The sequence below is a fragment of the Petaurus breviceps genome, unplaced genomic scaffold (assembly GCF_028583685.1).
Source record: "Petaurus breviceps papuanus isolate PSGF00001 unplaced genomic scaffold, PetGlider_PUasm1.0 208, whole genome shotgun sequence".
Taxonomy (NCBI): domain Eukaryota; kingdom Metazoa; phylum Chordata; class Mammalia; order Diprotodontia; family Petauridae; genus Petaurus; species Petaurus breviceps.
In genome coordinates this window covers 29,909,607-29,936,652 of record NW_027185852.1, presented here as the reverse complement: position 1 = coordinate 29,936,652, position 27,046 = coordinate 29,909,607, and the positions used below count along the sequence as shown (strand labels likewise).

At 38.4% G+C, this 27,046-nt stretch overlaps 1 protein-coding gene and 1 pseudogene across 1 annotated transcript in view; one reads left to right on the top strand and one right to left on the bottom strand.

Moving 5' to 3' along the window:
• Positions 1-27,046, bottom strand: part of LOC138165398 (dual specificity testis-specific protein kinase 2-like) — a 147,210-nt gene that overhangs the window by 63,407 nt on the left and 56,757 nt on the right. Inside the window, exon 3 of the mRNA XM_069093700.1 lies at positions 23,171-23,292. Within this exon, the coding sequence (XP_068949801.1) occupies positions 23,171-23,292 (122 nt within the window). The remainder of the gene's footprint in view (positions 1-23,170; positions 23,293-27,046) is intronic.
• On the top strand, positions 7,627-8,336 carry LOC138165219 (ATP synthase F(0) complex subunit C2, mitochondrial pseudogene; annotated as a pseudogene).

Genomic DNA, 27,046 nt, shown 5'->3' with positions numbered 1-27,046 from the left:
GGCCTCTGGCTCTCAATGAAGATGTTGCTGCCAGCTAATATTTTCCTGGGGGAGAATGTTGCAGGGATGCTGAGGGGAAAATAGCAAGCCAAAAATCATTGGGACCCCTTGAAATTCCCAAGGTCCTCCTCCAAACAAATCTGGGGTGGGGAGGGAGGGGAGAGTGCAGGAGCCAGATCCTTCCCACATCCCAAGAGGTATTTCATCCGGTGTGTTGGAAAACCACACTTGCTCCAAGTTCTGGAAATCTGGGAAGGATAAGGAAAGACTTCATGCAGAAGATGGTGTTTGAGTTGCACTTTGGAGAAGGGCTCAACAAGAGCAAAGGAAGGAGAGAGTGCAGTCTATGAATGTGGGCCAGCCAGTGAAAGGCAAAGACCCAGAGACAAAGATCCAGGAAAAAGTCAGCTGTGGAGGTGGCCTAAGAACAACAAACCTCTCTTCAGACTGCCAATGAAGCTGGACTTTGATGAGTGACCCCTCATCTCAGTGACTACCAAGAATATTACATAAATGCTTCTTGTTTTGGGACATACGCTCAGCTTCTCTCCCTCCTAAAAAAAACCAAAACCCTAAAATGAAAACTGATAAATATTATATTAAAAATCAAGAGCTTCCTAGTGAAAGAAAAAAATGCTGCAAGTAGTCAGAGAGAAAGAATTTAAACACTAAGGAGCTACATTCAGGATCAAACAAGATTTAGCAGTGGGGAGATTTAGGAAGGGAGAGTTTGAAATACACTATTTCATACAGCAAAGAATATAGACTTATAACCAAAAACTGAATATAATCCTACAGGAGGAAAAAATGAACCTCTAAGAGGATTCCCAAGCATTCTTTATGAAAAGACTTGAGTAGAAACTATGAAATACAAACAGAGTCAAGAGAAACTTAAAAAGGTAAACAGGATCAAACAATCAAAAGGGACTAAACACAGATAAACAGCTTACATTCTAATATGGGGAGAGCATACAGATATCTCCTCAGAATTCTATCATTATTAAATATGACAGAAAAAGTCTAATTAGACAGAGCCCAGGAGTACTTCTATTATGTTTTGATGATCTTAAAAGAAGAATGGAAAAGGAAAGTAAGAGGAATACACTGGGGGAAGAGGAAGGATAGGGAAAATTATCTTGTAGTTAAGGTATACAAGTAGATTCTATGCAAAAAAGGAGGAAGAGGTAGGGGGAGTGGGTGACAACACTTTGTTTTCATCTCAACTAGTCAAAGGAGGGAAGAAAAGACACACATAGTTGTATACAGAAATACATATTGCTCAATAGAGAAAGAAAAGGGCAAGGGTAGGGAAGAGGAAGATAGACTAACTCTAAGGAAAGTGAGTTTCAAAGAAAAGGAAAGAAAATGAACCTCTGATTGATGGAAAAAGAAGAGGGGCAGAACAGAGTCAGATTAAAGGCAGTTAGATAGCAAATATAAATTGGAGTTAGAAGACCTGAGCTCAAATTCCAACTAAGACACTTACAACCTATATGACTTTGTATAAGTTACAATTTCTGTTTGCATCACTTTTCTAACTCATAAAATGGGGAAATAATTGCACCAGGATTGTTGTGAGGATAAAATTGATAACATTTGCAAAGCACTTTGTAAACTTTAAAGTGCTATATAAATTCTAGCTATTATTATTATTGTTACTGTTATACCAAAGCTAGAACACTAGTACTGAGCTCACTCATCTTTTTTTTTTTTTTATTAAAACAATCAGGGTTAAGTAACTTGCTCAAGGTTACACGGCCAGTTATTTCTGGGTGAGGTGCTGAGTATCTGAGCCCAGATTTGATCCAGGTCATCCCGACACTGGAGCCGGCGCTCTTACTTACTGAGCCACCTGGCCGCCCCTAAGCAATTGGGGTTAAGTAACTTGCTCAAGGTTACACGACCAGGTGTTTCTGGGTGGGTGCTAAGTGTCTGAGCCCGGGATTCGATCTCCAGCTCACTCATCTTTAACCACCATGTTCTTCTTTATAAGAAGGAGGAGGAAACAAAGAGAAGGCAAAGCATAGGAAAACAGAATGGAGAGAAATACACAATTACTAATCATAACGATGCACATTGAATGGGATGAACTTACCCAGAACATGGAAGAAGATAGTAGAATGGATAAGAAGCCAGAATCTAACAATATGCTCTTTATAAGAAACAAACTTGAAACAAATACTCAGACAGATTTAAAATAAGGAGTTGAAACAGTCTATTATGCTTCAGACAAAGATAAAAAAAAAAGTAGGTGCAGTAATCAATATTTCAAACAAAGCCATGACAAAAAATAGATTTAATTAAAAGTGAACAGGGAAACTACATTTTGCAAAAAAGTACCAAAGACAATGAAATAGTATCAATACTGAACATATATGCAACAAATAGCACGTATCTAAACACTAAAAGAAAAAGTTAAATGAGTTACAGAAACAGTTAAAACATAATTGTGGGGAACACAATCTACTCCTCTAAGAGGTAGACAACTTTTTTTAAAAAGTGAAAGACCTATCTAGAATTTTAGAAAAGCTATGTTATCCCTATGAATGAGGACGAAAAAGAAACATCTATTTTCTCAGTTGTACATTTACCATGAATAAGGGCATAAAAACCAAACAAGTACAGAAAAGCAGATATATTAAATGCATCTTTAAGTTACCACAATACAATAAAAAGGATATTCAATAAATAGCCACCGAACATATGATTTAAATATTTTTAGAGACTATATACCTAAGTCTAAAAAATAAGTGGGTATAAGAATAAATCATAGAAACAATAATTTCATTGAAGATAATAAAAATAATATAATACTATATCAATATTTTGGAGTTTAGCCAAAGTAGTCCTTAGGAGAAATTTAACAAATCTAAACACTTTCATCAATAACAGAAAAAGGCCAATCAATAAATTAGGCATACAACTGAAAGGAAAAAAAAACACCAGAAAAAAAATCAACCAATTAAAAACTCCCAATTAAAACTCAAAATAGCAATCTGAAAAATCCAAAAGGAAGTTAATATAATTGAAAGCCAAAAGAAAAAATCCCACAAACTATTAGCTAACCTGACTTTAAAAAGAAAGAAGGAAATCAAATTACCCATATCAATAACTTTAAAAGGTCAATCTACAACCAATGAAGAATTAAAAGAAATGTCAGTAACAATTTCACCCAATTATATGCCAATAGAATTGACCATCTATAGCACCAATGCAATATTTATAGCACCCCAAGAAGCAAGAGAAGCATGAGAAGGTAAACAGGGAAAAGAAATCATAAGGAAGTTATCGAAGTTGAACTATTAACATTCCTACATGGAAAAACAATAATTGTAACTGATGAAACTTTTCTCAGTAGTTGAAGGGATTAGAAATATATATATGTCTATATATGAGGGTATATGGGCATATGAATACATAGAGGGCACAGGACCAATTTAACAGGAAGGGATGATACTTAAAAGGTGAAATTAAGAGGTGAAAGAGGAATATAATGAGAGGAGATGGGGAGAGACAGATTGGGGTAAACTATCTCATACAGAAGAGGCAAGGGAAAATGGTTACAATGGAGGGGAAGAATAGGAAGGCAAAAGGGAATGGTCAATCTTATTCCCATTGAATTTGGCTTGAGGAGGGAGTGAAATACACACTAAATAGGGTATCTCACCCTCCAGGAGAGTAGGGGGGGAAGGGGATGAGAGGGGGGATGATGGAAGGGAGGGCAGGCTGGGGGGGGAGGGAAGTTGGAAGCACCCACTTTTGAAAAGGGACGGGATCAAAGTAGAGAATAGAACAAGTGGGAGATGGGATAGGAGGGAGGGAAATATAGTCAGTCTTTTACAATATATCTACTATGTTATTGTTTTGCATTAGCCACACATGTACAACCTATACTGAACTGCTTATTTTCCCAGTAAGGGTGGGTGACAAGGAAGGAAGGGAATGAATCTGGAATTCAAAGTTTTAAAATTAAATATTCAAATATATATATGTGTGTGTGTGTGTGTGTGTGTGTGTGTGTACTATTATTAACACCATCTTACATGTAATTGGGAAATGAGATATACAGGCACTGAGGCATAGAGATCCACTGGAAAAGTCGAAAGGGGTATGGGAGAAAATATGGGAGAGAGCAGATTGGAGGAGGGGATATCCTGTGGGACTGCTATTTTGGGGCGGTGGGTAGGGGAAAAACAGGGAGAAAATTTGTAATTCAAAATCTGGCAGAAACGAATGATGTAAATCAGAAGTTAATAAAGCATTAAAAAAAATATTTATAGCACCCACAATCATGATCAAGACCATGACTATAAGTATCGCATGGTGTTTGATCACAAAATATACCAAACTCTCCAGATAGAGGATAGAAGTGAAGCATTTATTCAGACACCAGAAAACTGAATCCCAAAACCAGTAAGCCGAATCCATCATTGTACCAATGATGACATCTCCTCATCTGAGTGTCCTTTCTCTCCCCCTAACTGGCTGGCTCTGACTACCAGCTTCCTGTGGGCTCTGCTTCCCTTCAGCAAACTCATCCCATCACAGGCTGAATGGGACTGTATTTAGCCTATGAGGGGATAGAGTTTATCTTCACAGCAGGGAAGCTTCCTGTGGGCTCTGCTCCACCCTTCAGCAAATTCCCTCCATCACAGGCTCCATGTGATTACATTTAGCCTATCAGGGGGCAGAGTTTACTTTCAAAGCAGGGGAGGTCTTCGAACTCCTCCCTAGGTCTATTAAGGGGCAGGGAAGATCTTCAAATTCCCATTCTCATTACACCATCTAAGTGAAATAAATACATGTTTAAAGAAATAAAATATCTAGAGCAACAGAACAAGAAATGAAAGACTTAAATAACTCAATCTTATAAAAAGAAATTGAACAAACCATAAATGAACTCCTAAAGAAAATACACCCAAGACAGGAGGGATTTACAGGCACAGTCTAATACACATTAAAAAATAATTAATTCCAACATTACATAAATTATTTTTTAAAATAGGAAAAGAATGGATCCTACCAAATTCGTTCCATGATACAAATATAGTCTTGATATGTAAACCAGGGAGACTCAAAAAAGAAAAAGAAAACTATGGACTAATATCTGTAATGAATATTGGTGTAAAAATTTTTTAAGATGTTAATAAGAGGATTATAGCAGCATAGCATAAAGAATATGCTCTTAAAACAGGTTTAATTTATATCAAGAATGCAGGGTTGGATCATTATTAGGAAAATTAAAAACATAACTAACCATATTAATAACAAGAATGACAAAAATCATGTGATTGATTTGACCAAATACAACATCCATTCCTGCTTTTAAAAAAACCAACAACATAAATGGAACTTTTCTAAATATGACCTAAATATTTATCTAATGTAATATTTATCTAAAATCAAGAACCAGCATTATCTGGAATGGGTAAAAAGCAGAAGCTCTTCCAGTAAGACCAAAGTAAAGCAAGGATATCCATTAAAACCATTACTATTTGATAAAGTATAAAAATGCTGTTTATAGCAATAAAATAAGAAAAAGAAATTGAGGGAATAAGCATATATAAAGAGGTAACTAAATTATTGCTTTTTACGGATGATGATAACAAAGAAAGCACTACAAATTCAACTAAAAAATTAAATCAAATAATTTATCAACTTCATTAAAGTAGTAGCATGTGAAATAAAATCCATATGAATCATCAGTATTTCTGTATGCTATCAACAAAAACCAGCAGGAAAAGAAATTCCATCTAAAATAACTATTAAAAAAACAGAAGATATTTGGAAAAGTACCTGCCAAGATATACACAGGAACTACATGAATACAACTACAAAAGACTCTTTATACAAAGAAAGACAGATTTAAATAATTGGAGAAATATTATCTGCACACAAGTAGACTGGGTCAATAAAAATGATAATACTACCAAAATGTGTTTGTTTCTACAGTGTCATGTCAATCAAACTACCAAAGGATTACTTTGTAGAGCTAGGAAAAAAACAAACCAAAATTCACCTGAAGGAACACAAAGTCAAGAATCTCAAGGGAATTAATTTAAAAAGGGTGAGAACAAAGAAGGCCTATCAATGCAATATCTCAAACTATACCACAAAGCAGTAATCATCAAAACAATTTGGTACTAGGTTAAGAAATAAAGAGATTCATCAGTGAAACAAATTAGGTACACAAACTACAGAAGCAAATGAGAATAGCAGCACAATGTGATAAAACCAAAGACCCTACCTATTAGGTGAAGAATTAAATACACAGGGGTAGCTAGGTGGCACATTGAATAGAGCACCAGCCTTGGAGTCAGGAGGACCTGAGTTCAAATGTGACCTCAGACACTGAACACTTACTAGGCCTGTGACCGTAGGCAAGTCACTTAACCCGAATTGCCCTACTTTCCCCCCTGGAAGAAGAAAGAAGAAGACAAAGACGAAGACGAAAGAATAAGACGAAGAAGCAGCAGAAGCAGAAGAAGAAGAATTAACTATACAACAAAAATATTGAGGAAACTAGAAAACAGTGGGGAAGAAACTAGGTATTGATCAACACATCACACCATATACCAAAATAAGCTCTAAGTGCATGCATCACCTAGATATATAAAGAGGTATTCATCATAAACAAATTAGAGGCTAGTAATAGCTAGTATTCATATAGTGCTTTAAGGTTTGCAAAAAAAAAAAAGCATTTTACAAATATCACCTCATGTTATTCTCAGAACAACTCTGGAAGAAAAGTGCTATTAATAATTTCCATTTTGCAAATGAGGAAACTGAGGCACAGAACAGTTAAATTGCTTGCCCAGGTCACACAGCTAGTGTCTGGGACAGCAAGTGAACTCAGGTCTTCCTGACTTCAAGTCCAGTACTCTATCCACAATGCCACCTAGCTGCCCTTAGGTAAAGGAAGAAATTACCAGTCACATCTATGGAGAGTGGAAGAATTCATGACCAAACAAGAGACACAGATGTTCACAGGAAATAAAAAGGACAATTTTGATCATACAAAATTAAAAGATTTATATAAACAAAATCAATGTGACTAAAAATAGAAGAAAAGCAGGAAACAGGTAAAATCTTTACAGCAAGTTTCTGCGATTAAAGTTTTATTTCTAAGACATATAGGGAATGGAATAAAATTTCTAAGAATAAGAGCCATTTCTCCAATTAAAAAATGGTCAAAGGATATGAATAGGTAGTTTTCAGAAGGAGAAATTCAAGCTATCAATGACATAAGAAAAAATGCTCTAAATCACTATTAGAAAAATACAAATTAAAACAATTTTGAGGTTCTACCTCATATCCTTCATATTGGCAAAGTTGACAAAAACGGAAAATGGCAAATGTTGGAAGGACTATAGGGAAACAGGTACATTAATGTACTCTTAGTGGAGCTATTAACTGGTTCAGTCATTCTGGAAAGCAAGTGGGAACTATGCACAAAAGATTATTAAGTTATGCAAAAGAGTTCAAATGAGAAAAAAAAAGAACCCGTATGTACAAAAATATAACAGCTCTCTTTATAGCGGCAAAGCAGTAGAAACAAAGGAGGTATCTATCAATTGGGGAATGGATGAACAAGTTATGGTATATGAAAGAGATGGAATATGATTACTATAGTGCTGTAAGAAATGAGGAAAGAGCCCCTCCCCCTCTCTGTCTCCTCTGCTCTGCCAGCAGCTCTTCAGCTTTGCCCCTCACCCCCTGAGAATGTATGCCTGTGCCAAGTTCATCTCTACCCCTGCCCTTGTGAGGAGCAGCTCTCAGCTGCTGAGTAGACCACTGTCTGCAGTGGTGCTAAAACGGCCAGAGGTTTGGACAGATGAGAACCTCAGCATTTTGGCAGCATCAAGTCCCTTGACCTCTCTTGTCCCCAGATGTGGATTCCAAACTGGTGCTGTCTCAAGGGACACTGACACAGCAGCCAAATTTATTAGAGCTGGGGCTGCCACTGTGGGGGTGGCTGGCTCTGGAGCTGGGATTGGGACTGTGTTTGGAAGTCTCATCATCGGTTATGCCAGGAACCCCTCCCTGAAGCAACAGCTTTTTTCCTACGCCATCTTGGGCTTTGCCCTGAGGCCATGGGGCTCTTTTGCCTGATGGTGGCCTTCCTTATCCTCTTCGCCATGGGATGAGCCATTTCTATTCCCCCTACGTTTCTGAATGTTCCTCCTTGTCCTCCTGGTTCTTCCATGTCTCTTCCAGCCTGTGTATACCTCCACCTCCAACTTACCAGGTAGCCCTGGGGAAAGCCATGGGCTCAGGGTTTGACAGAGGGAAGACAAATAAATACTGTATTAATAAGCTAAAAAAAAAAAAAGAAATGAGGAAAGAGATGATTTGACAGAAACCCGGGACAAAAACAAAACAATGTAGAAAAAAGTAAGCAGAACCAAGAAAACAATTTATACAATTACAACAACATAAAAACAAACAACTTTGAAAGCCTTCAGAAAGCTAATCAACATGATAACCAAACACAAGTCCTGAAGACTCATGATTAAAAATGCTGCCAACCTCCTGACAGAGAGAGAGAGGTGATGAACTTCAAGAGCAGTTGAGACATCCATGATTTCTGGACATGACCAGTATGGGAATCTGCCTTGTCCACCTACACATATTTGTTACAAGGGCTTTATTTTCATTTCTTTTTCAATTTGAGGGGACTGGGGAAGGTAAGAGGGAGAGAAGGCAGATTTTAGTTCACTGAAAGAATAAAATTTTATTTAAAAAAATGATTGTAAAAAGGTCTCAAAGTTAGCATTGGTTAATTAATGAATACTCTGTGCCCAGCCATTTGACTAGTTCTGAATCTACTTAATTGTACTATCATCATCTTATCCATAAGAATAACATGAAAAATTATCAAATGCTTTACTAAACTTGAGGTATAATGGTATCTGAAGAATTTCCTAGTGCTGCCAGTCTAGTAACCCTCTCCAAAAAAAAAAAAAAGCTATACTAACATGACCCAATCCTGTTAAAACTGTACTGGCTCCTCAGGATCACCATTTCCTTTCTAGATGTTCACACTAACCATTCAGTTAGCAAGAGATTCTAGAATTTTGGTGGGAAATGAAGTCAGGTTTACTCCCATGGTTTGCAAACATTAATCTCTTCCCATTTTTGAAAATTAAGACAACTGTCATTCTCCAATTTCTCAGGACCTTTCTTGCTGCCATGTAGATCAGGTAAATGTTATTATACCCATTTAGAAATGAAGAAACTGCTGGGCATGGTAACAAATTCTTGTAGTCCTTGCTTCTGGGGAGGCTGCAGTAGAGCTAAAAAGCAATAACAGGATGTCTTAAGTAAGTCTGGTGGGAATGAATTGGCCCAGTTTAGAGGAGTGAAGCAGCCCAGGGTAGAAAAATGGAACCAATGAAAGCTTCTGTGATTATAATTATTGAGATCAGCTCATGAAGAAGAAATACTAAAGTCAAAAGACTAAAAAAAAAAATTAGAAAAAATCTAAAGAATCTCATAGCAAAACAACTGACAGAGAAAACAAATTAAGGAGAAAAACAATTTAAGAGTTATTGGACTACCCAAAGTCATGAACAAAAAATATCTCACAAACCTAGGCATCATATTTTGAGACATCTTACAAGAAAGCTGCCCAGATCTCTCAGAACAAGAAGACAAAGTAGAGATAGGAAGAATCTGTTACCTCCTAAAATAAACCCCCAAATGAAAAACACCCAGGAACATCATAACCAAAATTCAAATGTTTCAAGTCAAGGAAAAAATATTTCTAGCATCCAGAAAGAAAGAATTCAAGTACTAAGGACCCACAATCAACATACATATGATTTAGTAGTCACAACCATAAAGGAGCAAGAGAGGTTGGAATATAATATTCTAGAAGACAAATAACTTAACTCAGCAAAAGTGAGTATAATCCTACAGGTGAGAAAATTGACTTTTAAAGAAAAAGAGACTTTCTAAGAATTCTTAATGAAAAGACCAGAGCTGTTTAAAAATTTCAAAGTTCAAATACAAGAGTTAAGAGTAACATAATAAGCAGGAATTAACAATCATAACAGATTGAACAAGGATAAACTGCTTACATTCTAATATGGGGAGATGATACATGAACCCCATCATCATTAGGGGTCAGAGAGGGAGTCTAAAGGCCTGGTTGTGGTTCTCTTATGTCTTAATGATCTTAAAAGGAGATCCTCAAATTGAAAAGTGAGAAGAGGAATACAAGGGTGAAAGGGGAAGGGAAGGGAATGTTAGGGAAAGTTATCTCATGTAACCAAAGTTCACAAACAGACATCTATAGAAACAAGGAGGAAGGGTAGGAGTATTTGAATCTCAGCTCATCCATATGGTCATAGAATGAAAGAATACACACACACACACACCTCAAAGTTGGACAAAGAACTACATTTTACTCAACAGGGAAACAGGAGGAAAAAGATAGAAGAGGAAAATAGGAGGGTAGATTAAGGGAGGGATTAGTCCTAAGCAAAACAAATTTTAGTATTTACAAAAATATTTATAGTTCTTTTTGAAGTGGCAAGAAATTGGAATCTAAAGGAGTACCCACCAGTTGGGAAATGGCTGAACAGCATTCACAACATCCCAACATCTACAGTTTTGCTGTGTGGATGTGATGGAAGGCTATTGTGCTATGACAAATGATGAAGGGGATGGCTTCAGAGAAATTGAGGAGACTTGTATGAATTGATACAAATAAAGCAAACAGTAACGCAAAGTGAACTTTATGTGAACAGAACCAGGAGAATAATTTATAAAATGACAACGATAAGGTAAAGTCAAACAACTCTGAAAGAATTAAGAACTCTGATCAACACAGTGACCAACCATGAGTCAAAAGACTAATGCTAAAACATGTTAGACTTCTCCTGATTAGAGAGGTGAAAGACTCAGATTGCTGAATGAGGCATGTATATTTTTTTGTGGCCAATGAAGAAATTCATTTTTCTTGACTATATATATATTTTTTAATAAGGATTTCATTTTTTTTCATTCTTTATGGAGGGAAGGGGAAGAAGGGATGGAGAGAAGAGATATTTTTGCTGATTGGAAAAAATAAAATATATATCTTTAGATAAAAAGAAAAAAAAACTGAACTAAGACTTTTGTGACACTATATAGCTCACCTCCCAAGTAGTCATCTAAGTTTCAAACTGACACTAAACTTTATCTTTTCTTTCTATATCACTCACAGTGCCTAGCACAAGCTTAGTCACTGTAGCAGCAAGCACCCCAAGCGTCCTCAGGGTTTGCAGCTACCACAGGTTCTTGGATATGCTTTGTTAAAGGAAAGCAACTCAAAATGGGTTAACAAGCTTACTTTAATCAGTCAGACATACATCGTTTACCTTGTTCAGGGGAAAAAGGTCAGCACCCCAAACTTCAAAATATACAGACATAATTATCAAGACAGAAACATCAAGTAGACAGATTTCCAAACTGTCCAACCATTACATCCATACCCAGTCAACATCTGGGTTTCCACATTCTGGGTTTTTCAAAGCCGGGGGACTCTCAACAACGGCTTCCCAGAATTCAGATCAAATCACAGAACACTTCTCAAAGTGAGTCCCAAAACAAAGCTATCAGGGCTTATATAGCCTTCTCCTGGCTCAGAGAATGTAACAACCTTATTGACCCACTGGCCAATCAAAAAGTATCTACTGAAAAACAAGCCTTCCACCCCAGGCTCCAGGTGCACGTTAGCCTAGGGGCAGGGAAGATCTTTAAATCTGCATTTCCATTACAGTCACATAGCTGATATTCAAATATATTCTTAAGAACTGAAGAGGATTTGCAGTTTCATGTGCAATTATTTTTTTTTATTGTACTATGTTATGGAAATGCTTGTTTTATTCCATGAACTAAAAATAAAACAAATAAATACTAAAGCTAGAAGGCTTTTAAAAGAAAAAAAAGAAAGGTTTTGAATGCTAAATAGAGTATTTTATATTTGATCCTGTGAACAATAAGAAGTCACTGGATTTTACTGAATGTGGGTGGGGCATGATATGGTCTGACCTCACACACTTACTAGCTAAGTGATCCAGTTTCTATTTTTGTTTCAGATAGATATTTTTCAGGATATGCCTATATACTCTGTAGAGTTTCTGAAGTAAAAGAATGTATTTTTTTTAATTGAAGAGGATGGAGTCCATTTAAAACCAATACTGCATGAATATAGTCCTCTTTCCAACAATGGAAGCGACACGTCACCAACAGCTTCTTCTCCTGGGTGTCTCTTGCCCATGTCCTCCTGTGGGCCTACACAGGGGCTCCTCCATCTGTGGTTTGAGGGGACCTTCCTCTAGCTCTCTCGATGTTGAAAAGGCAACAGTCTAGCACACATTCTGCCTGTGCTGTCCTTCAGGCTTACCGTGTGGCTGGCGCGGCTCCTCTGCTCATCATGTATCTCCCCAATGATATCCTTGATGTTAATTTTGGAAAACAATTCTTCACTCGTTACTATCTTGTAGTCCACTCAGATCCACCATGGGTCTCTTTGGTGAACCACAAATTTTAATGCTTCAAAGACTGTTTAAATTCCATAATCAATAGTTAACAAAACATCAACAAAAAACTGGTGAAATAATATTTGTGAAGCATTTAGCACAGGACCTGGTACACAGGAGGTACTTAATTAATAAATGCTTGCTCCTCCCTTTCCCATTGGTGTTAACAAGTCAGGTTTTTATGTCTGAGGAAAGCTTGAGGCTATTAAAACACCTAATTTCCCAAAGACAACAGTAATAATAGCTACTACCGTTATTTGTGTATATTGCAAGTACTTTATTAATATTATCTCATTTGATTGTCACAATCCTGTGCAGACAAAGGTTAAATAACTCACCCAGTGTCATACAGACTGGTGATTGTCTGAGGCCACATCTGAACCAAGGCTTTCCTGACTTCAAGTGCAACATTCCATCCACTACACCACCTAGCTGCCTCTGAGCAACAAACAATGCAAACTCGAGCAAATAAACTGGCTCTATTCACTGTCAATCTGTCAGCTCTGTCCCAAGAGATATAGTGAAGGGCCCTTCTAAGAGCTGCCCTTTCAGCTCCGTATCATTTTCTGAATGACAGGCATTCATTTATTTTTCTAATAGATAGACTTAACTCTTCTTGTACGCAGTGTGTGTATGTGTATGTGTGTGTGTGTACTCATGCATACATGCATACATACACATATACACACATCATACAGGCAGCTCCAAGGTGGTCTGGAATTTGACACAATTAGTACAAGATCATCTGAAAACAAATGGAAGGTCCAACCATCCACAGAGAACATTTCGTCCTGCTGGACTCCATGTGAGTTGACGTTCTTGGTAAGTGTGCATTCTTACTCTGTTTCTTACTTGATATTAATAAATATAGGGTTGAACAAAGTTTTCTCTGAAGTTACATCTCTCTCAAGGAATCTTACATCATTTTAACAAATACAAGAAACCACTTTATTGTAGGAAAGCCTTTAAAGAGACTTACTGATTCAACAAACATCTAGTTAAGCAAATTCTTTTTTATGGTCTATAAGCAATAAGCACAGCGGACTCTTGTATTCTCTTTGTCTTTCAGACAACTGTGTGACTATAAAGATGTGATCTCCAGGAGGATAAAGGGAGAGAAGTCAAAAAGAAATCGTTGATTTCTCATGGCAAGAATATCACTGAAGAGGCATAGAAAGGCATCCTGGCATAGGTCTTTTGGAAAGGCTATTGTACAGGAGAGTGAAAAGGGTGCGGAGTTGGGTTACAGACCTCTGGCACAAGATGTTCTAGGGTAAACAGTCTTATTCATAAGAGGTATGAACAGAGAGTCAGTCCTAGAACGATACAAAGTAGTTTACTGTTATTTTTAAAACTGATAACATAGAGCAACTTGATGGTATGACAAGCAATCTTAACATGCCCTCACAAAAACCTCAGCCAAGTATGGTCACCTCCTGCCTGGCTAACTCACCTGCCCCTTTCCCAACTAGAAATTTGAACGGGAGAGACAACCACAAACAGTGGAGAGAAGCTGAGGAGCTGCTGGAGGAGGAAGAGGAGTCAGGTAATGAAAAGGTTTTCCGCATTTCCTGTATCTCCCACATTCTGATGATGGCAGCCCCCAGACCCTTAGTTCCCTACCATCTGGCAGCCCCACTGACAGCACATCAGACAAAGTCCTTTCTAAAAACCTAGAGAGAACACTCCTTATCTCCAGCCTTCGGACAGAATTGGCTACAAATCCTGGGACAAGTTTTGGTCTGTCCACCCCTCTCTCCCAGCGTATCTCCCTATATAAAACAGATTCAGTAAAACTCCCTACAGCGTAAAAACAGGGGGAACTACTGGATCACTATCTGATAACCCAGTCCAGGATAATTCAACAAAGAGTTAATTTCCTCATTGATTCAACAAACATTTGGCAGAAGCAGTAACAAAGGACTGAGGAAGTAAATATTAACAGAAAATTGAGAGACAAATGTAAAAAGCACCTTAGGAACTGAGGGGTTGGGGTGGGGGGAGTAGATGGGAGACACCCCCACACCTTCTTAAAACTCTAGCAACAGTCAGAAATTTATGTTCAATTTAATATTTAAGGAGTCTCTTAAAAGAAACAAGACAAAGGTTTCACCTTAGGCATTGTTTCCTTCCTATATGCCCCTATAAGTGACAATTTCCTTTTGTTGTAGTCAAAGTATATGACAAAACAATGCACAAAGTAATTATGTCAAACAGAACAATTGAAAAGCTTCCTTTAAAAGGCAATTAGCCACCAGGCCATTCAACATTGTTTTAGAGACAGATGGTTTCTACAGAGGACCTGCAGAGATCAGATAAAATCCAATCCGATTAAAGTTAAAAGCCAGGTAAGGACTGTGTGTTTTGAATTCATTTATGTATTCAATGGCATTTATGAAGCACCTATTGCATAAGATATAACAACTAGCATTTATATAATGCATTAAGGTTTGCAAAATATTTGATAAATATTATTTCACTTTATCTTCTCAACACCTCCAGGAGGCAGATTAACATTATTATCTTTGTGTTTTTTAATAAATGAGAGAACTGAAGCAAATACAGTTCAAGTGATTTGTCTAAGGTCATACATTCAGTATGTTTTTGAGGCCAATTTTGAACTTGTGTTTTTCTGACTCCAGATCTCCTATCTTGTATCACATAGCTCCCCTGACGAGTTTAATTCAGGTAGGATCCTTCTCTATAAAAAGCATATAACCTGTTAGAGGGATAAGACACTTCTGTTGTTCAGTTCTTTCAGTCTTATCCAACTCTTTGTGGTTTTCTTGGCAGAGATACTGAAGTGGCTTGCCATTTCCTTCTCCAACTCATTTTATAGACGAGGAAACTCAGGCAAACAGGCATATAAGTCACTTGCCCAGGGTCACACAGCTAATGAGACTGGATTTAAATTCATAAAGATAAGTCTCCCTGATTCCAAGTCCAGTGCTCTATCCACTGAGCCACCAAAGTACAGATAATTAGTTATTAGATAATAAGCATACTAGAAGATATAAAACAAAGTACTATGTTCAAGGGGGGAAGACTATACTAACCCAGGGGTTCAGGGACAACTTCGTACCTATGGTGGCATCTGATTCAATCTTTAAACGAACAGAAAATTCAGCAAGAAAAGGAAAGAGAGTAATTTTTCCTTTAATTGTAAATGAAAAATCATTCATATCATTATTGGCTTACCCACTAAAGAGATCAAAAATAGAGGAAAAGGATCTATATGTACGAAAATATTTATAGCAGTACTCTTTTTAGAGCAAAGAATGGGAAGGGGGGACACGGGGGGGGGTGATCATCAATTGGGAATACCTGAACAAATTATGACATATGAATGTAATCAGATATATTTATACCACCAGAAATGACTAAAAGGGATGGATTCAGAGAAATCTGGGGAGACTTGTATAAACTGATGCAGAGTGAAGTGAACAGAACCAGATAAAAAATGTATATACATCAATTACAATTCCATAAAGCATAATTAGTGTGAAAGGATTAAGAATCCCAATCAATCCAGTGACCAATTATGACTACAGAAGAAAAACGATGAACCCCGCTTCTGGATTCTTGATGGAGAGGACTATAGATAGAGAATGAAACACATTTTGAGATATGAACAATGCAACATAAAATTGTCTTTAGTTGTTACAAGGGAGGGCTTTTACTTGGGTAAGGAAGAAGTGTTGTAGGAGAGAATATAGGTTAGTGATAAGAGATGCAAATAGAAAAAAGTACTAAGTAAACATTGTAAAAATACACAAGAGAGTAGAATAAAGTTCAAAAGGGTACCACACCACATTAAATTTTATGTAGACTTAAAAAACACTTAGGTGTACATGGTAGATTCACATTTAATAAACAAGTCTTTTTTATCTCTTGTAAATGAAAATATTCATGCTTGTTGATGACTGTCATGTCCATAATTTTAAAATTTATTTTCAATAATAATTTATAGACTAGCAAGGCCTGGCACTGGCACTTCAAAGGAATCTTTCCTTGGAGTAATCAAAAGATTCTCACTGTGAACATTAGTAGATTCAATATTATAAAGCAGACCAAATAAATATTTGACTAAGTTGTAATAATTATGATTTAACCATGGCATCATGAGTCTCTCGATTGGGAAACAAATACCCTGATGTAAAGGAAGAATACAAAAAAGTAATGAAATTAATAGCTCTAAATGTCCTAGGGAATTCTTTCCACTCCATAATTCTGCTTCCATAGCACATGACTGAAAGTGTTAGGACAGAAGTTGAGCCAAGGCTAGGGGAATCTGGAAGAGGATTGGGCAAGGAAAAAGAAATGGGGGGAGATGTCAAGAGAGGATGTAGCACACAAATAAGTTAATGAGTGAATGTTCAGATACTCAAATATACTGTAAATTTGTGATCACATCAATGTGTAAGTCCTGCTCCATCCCCATAATGATACAGATCTCACCCCTCATCCATGCCTGTTCAGATGCGTGTTGAGGGCCTCCCCAAAATTTGGCCACCCACCTGATAGGGCTTTCCTCACTTTCTCTGAACAGCGTCAACAGATTAGCAGAGACACTCAAGTGGTCTGCTGACCAGCTTGGATTAAATGGCTCTGTTTTTTTTTTTTCATTTTAATATTTAAAGATTTAATAATCTTAAAGAGAAAAAAAGTGGGATAACAGGGCATGGACTTCAAGTCAGGAAGATAGGAGTTTGTCTCTTCATCTGTGTGCTTAGGCTCTCTGTATCTAAACGTCTTCATCCACAAAATAGGACTTCATGGTTCCTGAGGTCCCTTCCAGCTCCATATCTAGGACCCTAAAGAGAGGCAGGAGAAGCCCTTAGCCAGCTACTAGAGCAACTACTGCTGTTGTTCCTCTGCTTGCATTACATTTCTAACAACTAGACTCTTGCCAGTCCATTATGACCAAGGCCCCAGTGTATACACCCACTCCATATTGGCTCTCTGGTGGCCAAATTTCTACCTGCCCTACAGTGCAGTTCCTTCAGAACTCTGTGTGTGTGTGTGTACATATTCCTTCTGTTTCATTCAATAATTACCAAAAAGCTATCATGTCTAACTTTTCTAGTATTTTATTCAAGTCCTTAACTTTGTTCTTTTTTTTGGCTAGCTATTATTGTTTATTTCTCCCAATAATTCAATTACCTTTTCCCTTTAAATATTTAGATGCAATGCTATTCCATGCAATGCCATATATATTAAGAACTAATTTTGACTCATTGTCCATGATGTCTTATGTAGCATAATGTCATTCCCTTGTTTATCTCTTTTAATCATGTCTCCTTTTACTCCTGCCTTGTCTGAGATCATGATTGCTGCTTCTGCTTTCTAGAGTTCTTCTGAAGTATAATAAATTATTTTGTTCCAGTTTCTTCTTTTACTTCTATGTGAATCTTTGTGTTTCAAGTATTGTTGAAGTCTACTCCCCGATCCTATCAGCCAGCTATCTTCTGTTTTGGGTTAGTTCACCTAATTTATATTTGCAGTTGTGATTATTGTATATTTTCCTCTATCTTATCCACTGATGCTCAGCCTTCTCTTTGTCCACTCCACCCTTATTTATAGAAGAAAATGGTGAAGGAAGATTGTCCTTAACACTACTGTTGTTTGTTCTTTGTTCCCCAAGAAGACCATGGCATCAGGAAGGTGATGTCATGACTTGCAAGTGAACTGGATTTAAGTGAGGGAGGGCTGTGTAAAGACTCCTCTGGAGCCATCTGGGTCCAGTAGCAAGATACAGATCAGGACTGGAGATGGTCCCCTCTTAACACTAAAGATCTAAATGAAAGTGATGTTTCCACTTATCTCTTCCTCTCCCTCACCCCTAAACATAGGTTCTTACTTTTTCTTTCTTTCCTTTTAATCTCTCTTTCACAATCCAAACTTGGGCAGTTGTAGCTCATTTTGCTTATGGCTAATCTCTCACCAAATTTACTCTCCCCATTAAACTCTCCTTTTCCTGTTTCCCACCATTATGATTTTATTCATGAGTATTAATTACTATATGCTACAACCCTAAGAACCATGGGACTTTTCCATCTGACTTGCCACTGAAACCTCTCCCATGGTTTGTCTCGCCTTACTGGAATGTGAGTTCCTTGAGATCAAGGTCTGTTTTAGTGTCCAGCATGGTGTCTGACACAGTAAGCACTAAATAAATGCTTTTCTATTCCATCATTCCTGCCTTCTTTCATGCTAACTAGATGACTATGAGCACAGCACTTAGAAAACTGACTGGGGATCTTAAGAGTTTAAAACCATAAGTAACAGACAAATTTTCAACATACCTTGATGCCAGGAATCTACCATACTGATAAAATCACAGGTCTGAACCCCTTTGTAAGACACACAGACACACATGCACATGCACACACCCATACACCCCTTGATAAACTGTGACCAATGTAAGGCCAACATCAAGACCCCCAATGTCTAGCAGAATGCTAGTCGCTAGATGTCAGCCCCAAGTCAAGATGAGAGAGGACTTTACTTGGACAATGTGTATTGACTGAGAAGATTGTGACTTAGGGGTGGATGTATATATATATGGGTATATACATATATATATATATATATATGTTTTACTTAAGGAAGTTGCTATGAATGTTATGCTTTATTGAACAATGTTTAGTTTATTGCTGAATAAATAGAGAGTTCATTATACTATGCAATTAGACGTTTAAAATTATTCACAGCAGCAGTCCTCAGCCATGATTGGCTTTACAGCAAGTAGCAACATGTGGTGAAGAGGGAATAAGGAAGAAGAACTAGATGAAAGGATGACATCAAAGAAGTGTCCCTGGGTGATGCTGAGGGACAACTGACTTGACTGGTGGTCAGCCAACAGGCTCCTCCAGTATCCTACAGATGTCAGGAGAAAAAACCCTGAAATGCTCTGGCTGGACCCACTGTTAGACTCTAGTGTTGCCCAGGATAGGCAGGCAGGGATGAACCAAAATCTGAGTATCCTTGGAATGAATGTGCCCACCGATGAAAAAAGCCCTTCCTCGGCTTTTTTCTGCTAAGATCATTTATGATCATGCTATACTTCACGCTTTCCCCAAATACTTCATATTTATCGTATCACTCCATTAGATCTAAGACTTCATCTCATTTCTGACAGGGTTACTAGATCAAGGGAGTGCTAGAGAAATCATTTCCCTACATTTGAGCAATGCATTTACCAAACCAGGGCTGTCCAGAATGGCTCCTGGAGAAGTCTGACTTCTTTCCAAACTTGGCAGAAATGCCGCCTTCTCTAAGACATTCTTCCTCACCACCCCTCCTTCCCCCAGTGGCCAGCACTTTCCATTGCTCTCCCATGTGTTTGTTTGTTTGTTTGTTTTTTCCTATTTTGGAGGGCAATTGGGGTTAAGTAACTTGCTCAAGGTCACATGGCTAGTTTTTTTGGTTTGTTTGTTTGTTTTCTGTTAAGTGTCTGAGGCCTGATCTAAACTCAGGTCCTCCTGATTCCAGGGCAGGCGCTCTACTCACTGTGCCACCTAGCCGCCCCAACATCTGTTTGTTTTAACTTGTTCAGGGTTTCCTCACATCAGTGGTTCTCATATGCCACAAAACTCCTCCACAGACAGCAAGATACCCCATTCCCTAAGCCCTGATGCCAGTGGCAGTTTGCCACCTGATCTTTAACAGGGAGATCACAACAGCAGTTCTATGTGCAAAAGGACAAAGCCACCTTCTCTGCTAGGAGTCCTAGGGCAAGTCAGGAAAGGAGAGGAGGTAGCCATTGGGGAAGGAAGGAGAGTCAGAGAAATCCCAAGACTTAGGGAATGAGGCTAGAGACCTAACTGCCCAGAAACTGCTTTATTGCCATAACAATGCTATCAAACTAAAATTATTAAAGTTATTAGACTAAAAAACTAAACTAAAACTGAGATAGTGCTTGGGTCTTTGCAGTTGAGGAAAGTAAGGTTGGTGGTAAAGAGATAAAGTGACCAAGTCAATGTCTAAGCCAGGAATCAAACTTGGGTTTTTCTTACTTCAAATACAATGCCTGATCCACTATATGGCCTGGCTACCAACCCCAATATTTGCTTGTTTCAATGTCTTACAGCAAAGAATATTACACCATAAACAAAAATTAAAAAAAAAGAGGATCAGTGCTGTACATGTTGTTCCCCTAACTAGAAAGTAAACTCCCTGAGAGTAGGGACCATTTCTCCTTTCTCTAGGTCCCCAGGTTCTCACACAGGATCTAGCATATAGCGGACACATCCTTATTAAATGTGTGTTTGAGTGAAAGATGGTGAGGACTGGTCCAGATAACAATGATGCAGAGCATGTTAAGGTTTGCAAAGTGTGTTTGCTCACTGGGTAAACATAAGGCAGATTCAGAACAAGCCGAATGGAGAGCCATAGAATAGGACTAATGATTCAAGGTCAGTGTGGCACACATTCTCAGTAAGGGTCCCAGGAATGCTTTCTTGATATTTTTGTGAAGAATTTAGATAAAGGCACAAGTGGAATGCTTATCAGATCTGCATATAACCAAACTGAGCTGACACCCTGGGAAACAGGGTCAGGGTCAGGATCCAAAATGACTCTGACAGGCTAAAACACTCAACTGAATCTGATAGGATTACATTTATTCCTATTAAGTTTCAAATCTTACACTTGGGTTCAAATCAGCATCTTCTAAGTGTCACACTAGAGAAACATGGTTAGACAGCAGTTTGTCTGAATAAGATCTCAATTTTCCAGTGAACTGCATACTAAATATGAATATGGAATGGAGGTAGAGTTCAAAAAATGATTGGAATCTGAGGCTGCATGTGGAAAGGCAGCTGCCAGAGGACAGCATTCAGCTCTAGGGACACTGATCATCTGGAAAGCATCCAGAAGAGGGCCACTGGATGGAGAAGCATCTGGAAATATCTGGAGTTCATGCCATAAAGAAGCAAACAAAGGAAATGGGGCACTTTGGCCTGAAGATGAGAAGACAGGACAGGATGAAGGTTCTCAGCTATGTCTTGGAAGATGGATCAGAATTGGCCTGTTTGATCCCAGAAGACAGCCCTAGGAGTAATCAGGGAAGCTTCAAAAAGTAAAATCTAATCTTGATGTCAGGAATTGCTAATAATGAGTGAGAGAGCTGGGTTATCATGGAAGGCAGTGGCTTCCCCTTCACTGCAGGCCTTCAAGGAAAGGCTGAATAAGTAGCCAGGATCCTATGCTTTTGCTGGGGATATTACAGAAAGGGCTACTTTTCAGATATGGATTTGATTCAGTGGTTCCAGCCAACTCTGACAGCCAGTGATTTTGTGATATGTTCTTTCTTCCACTGGAAAGGGCAGGAGGTATCAGGTTAGGGTAACAGGAAAGAGAAGTAATAGCAAATTGTACCTCATTGTCTATAATGCAATATTCATTTGAAGAGTCCAATTAATAATCATAAAAATAACAGATAGAATTTATGCAGCACTGTAATGGAAATAGGAATTTAAAGATCTTCCCTGCCCTTTAATAGACTTAGGGGGTAATTTGAAGACCTCCCCTGCTTTTAAAGTAAACTCTACCCCCTAATAGGCTGAATATAGTCACATAGAGCCTGTGGTGGAAGGAGTTTGCTGAAGGGAAGCAGAAGCTCATAGGAAGCTGGGAGCCAGAGCCAGAGAGAAAGAGAGAGATGCTCAGGCAAGGAGAGAGTGGTTTGTAAGTAAATATCGATCTTGTATTGGTCTGTGGGAAGGCTGAAGGATGGTGTGGCTCTCAGTGTTATTATGGCTTCTTAATATTTTTGGTACTATGATGGAATCGGCTTATTGATTTTGGGATTTGGTTTTCTGATGTCTAAATAAATGCTTTAGTTCTGTCCTCTATCTGGAGAGTTTGGTATATTTTGCAATCCAACATCATGCGATATTTATAGTCACAGTCTTTATTGTGATCGTGGGTGCTATAAATATTGCATCGATGCTGCAAGCACCTAAATGTAGGTTTATAAAGTGTTCAACACATGTTATTCCATTTGATCCTCACAATAACCTTGTGAGAAAGGGGCTATTATTGGCCTTGCTTTCCAGATGGGGAAAATGAGACTAATCAAGGTAAAATAACTTGCTCGGAGTCACAAAGCTAGTGTCTGAGGAAAGATTTGAACTCAGGTCTTTCTGACTCTAAGCCACAAGAGTTCTATCTACTAGGTCACCTAGGTATCTCATTAAGCCTCTTCCTTCAGAGACTCCTATATACTAAAGAAGATAATCTAATGGGGCATAACTCTACTTTCAGATTTACTTGAGGAAATGTAATTAAAGCTTCTCATAAGGCAATTAAGCAAGTTAAGAAATTCTATAAGGAATAAAGTCTCAGCCAAGAGAATTTGTCTAGTAATGGGACACTGCTGATGTGCTGAAGTAATGCAGAGCCTAAGAGCATTAAAAACAGTTAATTATCAAGAGAACAATGAAACCACAGCCTGCATGGTAAGTCAGGTTGGCTGATCCAAACCTCAGAGGGCTGGGTGGAAGCAAGATGACAAAGAAAGTTCAAAGGTCAAAAGGTTCTTTTAAGCTTTCCATCTGAAATCAATTGTAGGGTCCATCAGGAAATGGTCATATTCTTCTCCCTGACCTCAGAAATAAGAGAAGGTGATGACTGACCTCAGGATATTTGGATGAGAGAGTCTGTTCATGAGTTGGACTTCCTTCAACATGTTTGCTCGGTTACTGCTTAAAATGTTCATCTTCAGAGCCATTACTTGGTCCGACACTCTGTGGCGCACCTGCAGGTCAGGTAAGCAAGAAGATAAAAAGTGAAATCAAAGGTCACAGCTGAATAGTTATCACACTCTCCATTTGCAATATCTGCTAGCTACTAGTTCTAATCTAGAACTTTTTTTTAAATAAGAGGAAGCTTTTTTATTAAAAATGCTGACAAAAATTCAAAACGTCATAAATGCTGAGAAAAATCCAAGCACATTGTTTTTATTCTAAAAACATTCCATTTTTTTGTGGAAATATCAGGAAGATATTGTTACAATGTAAAAAAATTAGATCTTTTCTATACCCTAATGTTGAACAAAATCCAAAGTCTATTTCCCTCTTACAAGTCAACCCAGATCTGACCTTATACTGCCTTGAGCCATTGCTAGCAAGAAGTCCACCCAGAGAGACCCTGGGCCAACAATGACCTGCAGTTGGAAGGCTGGGCTCAAGTTCCAGCCACAGCCCTTACTGGCTGGATGACATTGAGGCAAGCACAAACACTAGACTCTAGGCCATATAGTCCAAGCTTGGCCTAAAGTGTCAATCTCTTCCACAGTGTTCAATTGAATACACAATTTTTTTGCACTAACACTGACACAAAGTTTAGAAAGACCTACTTCTTTCCCTTTTGGATATTAAGGTATGTAAAAGCAAAAAATTTTAAAAGACAGCAATTTCAGACAATCTTACAGGATAAATTTGTAAGAGAGGCACAGAACAAAGTACCACATCAAGGCAAAGGAAGAAGGTTTTTCCCCAAATTTTCATAGCATAGGAGGTTACTGGAGAAAGAGACAGAAATGTTTAGAGTGTATTCAGGGGACAAAGAGGATCCAGCTTGGCTGAAGCAGAGCCATAACTAGATTTCAGTTTTTCCTCAGGGTAAGAAAAGTGCCTAGGGGCCATGGATTTAAAGAACTGTTCCTCCTTATATTCTTCGAAAGAGGTGGGAGGAAAGGAGCAGAACCTGGTGGGGAACAGTGTTGAGAGTGGAGATGGGAGCCCCCAAGGGAGGAATGATCATGCCCTTGTTTTCCCTGGGGATTCTCTCTGATCTGACTGAGGTTGATTCACCCTGGGAGCACCACGAGCGGATTCAGAACAATATGGACCACTCAGAAAGGAATGGCAGAGCCCATCAGGACTCTTAGGCCTTGTAGAGGACAGGGGCTGGGCCATCCTAAGCCTATGAGCTCTCTACCATCTCAGCAGGATCTGCCCCAGGAAAAAGGGGGTGAGGAATAGGAACAGTTCCAGCAGGGCAAGGCGGCTGGGAGGGAAAGAGAGCCAAGTCTCCCAACTCCAAAACCATTATTCCCCTTGAACCTTTAGCCTCTTAGGTCCTTAAATTTGTCCTGGTTGTGGAAGGAAGAGAAGGCTGTTTATTGGGGGAAAGAAAACATATCTGGAAGGATTAAAGGGTCGTCCGCCCAGGGACAACTGCTCCAAAGTACTGGTAGTCTTGTGCCCCTGGAGGAGGCCAAATTTCAACAAGCTGGTTGAAAGGACTGAACTAGAAGTCAGGAGAATTCTCCTCAAGGAAGTGATGTGACACTAACTCTAAGCCTCTGTTTCCTTTTCTGTAAAATGAGAAAAGCAATATTCACAATGACTATAACAATGTAAACTAAAAGAAGAGTAAAGTTAAATGGAATGACAGTGACCAAACTTGGACTCAGAAGAAATGAGGAAATGGACCTCTCTTTTTGTTGGAGAGGTGGGGGATAATGGGTGTAGAATGTGGCATATATCGTTGAATTGGTTTGACTGGTCTGTTGATAACTTTTTTTCCTTCTTTGTTATAAAGGAAGGCTTTCTGTGGAGAGTAGGGAAGGCATTTTTGGAAATGACTGTGAAGTAAAAACAAAAGGCAGCAAGAAACCTCAAAACCAATGAAGGGGAGGTACACATATACCAAAATATTCACAGCAGAGCTTTCATAGTGGCAAAGAAATGGAAATAAAGTAGATACCCATCAAGTGGAGACTGGCTCAACAAGTACATGAATGTAATGGAATATTACTGGGCTTGTCAGGATTCCCATGCTAAGACTACCCCTTTCTTTTTTACTATTAGGAGACACTGTGTTTTCCGGAGCTAAGACCCAACCCAGCAAGACCTTATGCCTTGAGCTTGACATAACAACAATCCTTTTTGCTCACCCTCTGGATGATCACAGCTACAGCAAAATCCCAGAATTGTTTCACACCAGCACCAGGTGGGCCCTGAGCTTGGACAAGCACCTGCAGTACTCGTGTTCCAGTCATGAAGTCCTGCTATGCATCAAACTGGTCTCACTGTTGCTGTCCCCCCTCACTGTTAGGGCTATAGCTTACTGCACAGTCACTGGTATAAGTATTGAGATTTGCCCACTCTAAAGCAGGAATCCTACTAGAGGGGGCCCCAGCACACATGTCTAGTTTTGCTCTGCCAATAGAATGAAGAAAGCTTTTTGCTTATAACCACTGTTAGCTCTTTGGTTTGGTTTTTAGAGTTAACTGTGGTTTTGATAACCTGTGTGAGTTCTCTGGCTCTTTTAGAGTTATGAGCAGTTTGCATCACCTCTGTGACTCTGTGGTCATTTGTTCTCAGGGTTGACAGGCTATAAAAAATAATAACAATGAAGAATTCAGAAAAGCCTTAGAAGACTTGTATGAACTAATGCAGAGGAAAGCAAACAGAACCAGGAAAACAATCTATACAATTACAACAATGTAAATGGCAAGAACAAAACTGAATGCTTTATAATTAAAATGACCCTATCTGTCCCTGGAGAAGAACTAAAAAAAATTATATCTCCCTTCTTGATGAAGGTTGGGGCACCATGACTGCAGAACACTGTATGTGCAATTTGTTAGGACTCGGTTAATTTATTAGTTTTGCTAAACACCATTTTAAAAATTAATTTTAATAAGAGATAATTTTCTGGGGTAGGATGGGAGACAAGTATATTCAGAAATCATGTGACATGGAAACAGAAGAGATCAATAAAATTAAAAATTAAAAATCTTCAAGCACTATTTAAAATATAGGGATTGGACAAAAAAACCTATCTAAATGAAGGATCATGGACCCCTTTTGCAATCTGGTGAATCCATAACGTTTTTCAATGCATAAAATAAAATACATAAGACTGAAAAGGAAACCAGTTACACTGACACAGAGTTATCAGAATGTGTTGCTGTTTTTTAATGTTGATTTCCTAGGTTAAGAACACCTATGTTGGGGCGGCCAGGTAGCACAGCAAGTAAGAGCACCGGCCCCACTGTCAGGATGACTTGTGGATTGAATCTGGGCTCAGACACTTAGCACCCACCCAGAAACACCTAGCAGTGTAACCTTGAGCAAGTTACTTAACCCCGATTGCTTTAAAAAAAAAAAAAAAAGAACACCTATGTTCAGGTTACTTCTAGCTGAGTCTGTGAGTTTCTGGCATTTGGGTTTCATTTGACTCTGCCTTGGCCCAGCATCAATTTCAGTAACAGCTGAAGCCACTTTCCTCAATGATCTAGGTAGGACATGTCATTTCCCCCTTTGGGGGCCTCACTCCAGCTCTAACATGATATTTTGAGCATTTGGGAGAAAGGGGTAGCTTCAAGGTCTTTTTCAGCCCCCTCCCCCAAAGTATGTTTGCTATAAAAGTTCCCATTATTGTATGCCCCCACTTTCAGTAATCAGGTTGCTTGAACGCCAAATGTGAAGAAACAAGTGACCTTAACACCTAGTTACCAAAAACAATTATGATAAGAATGAGGATATCAAGTGACCACA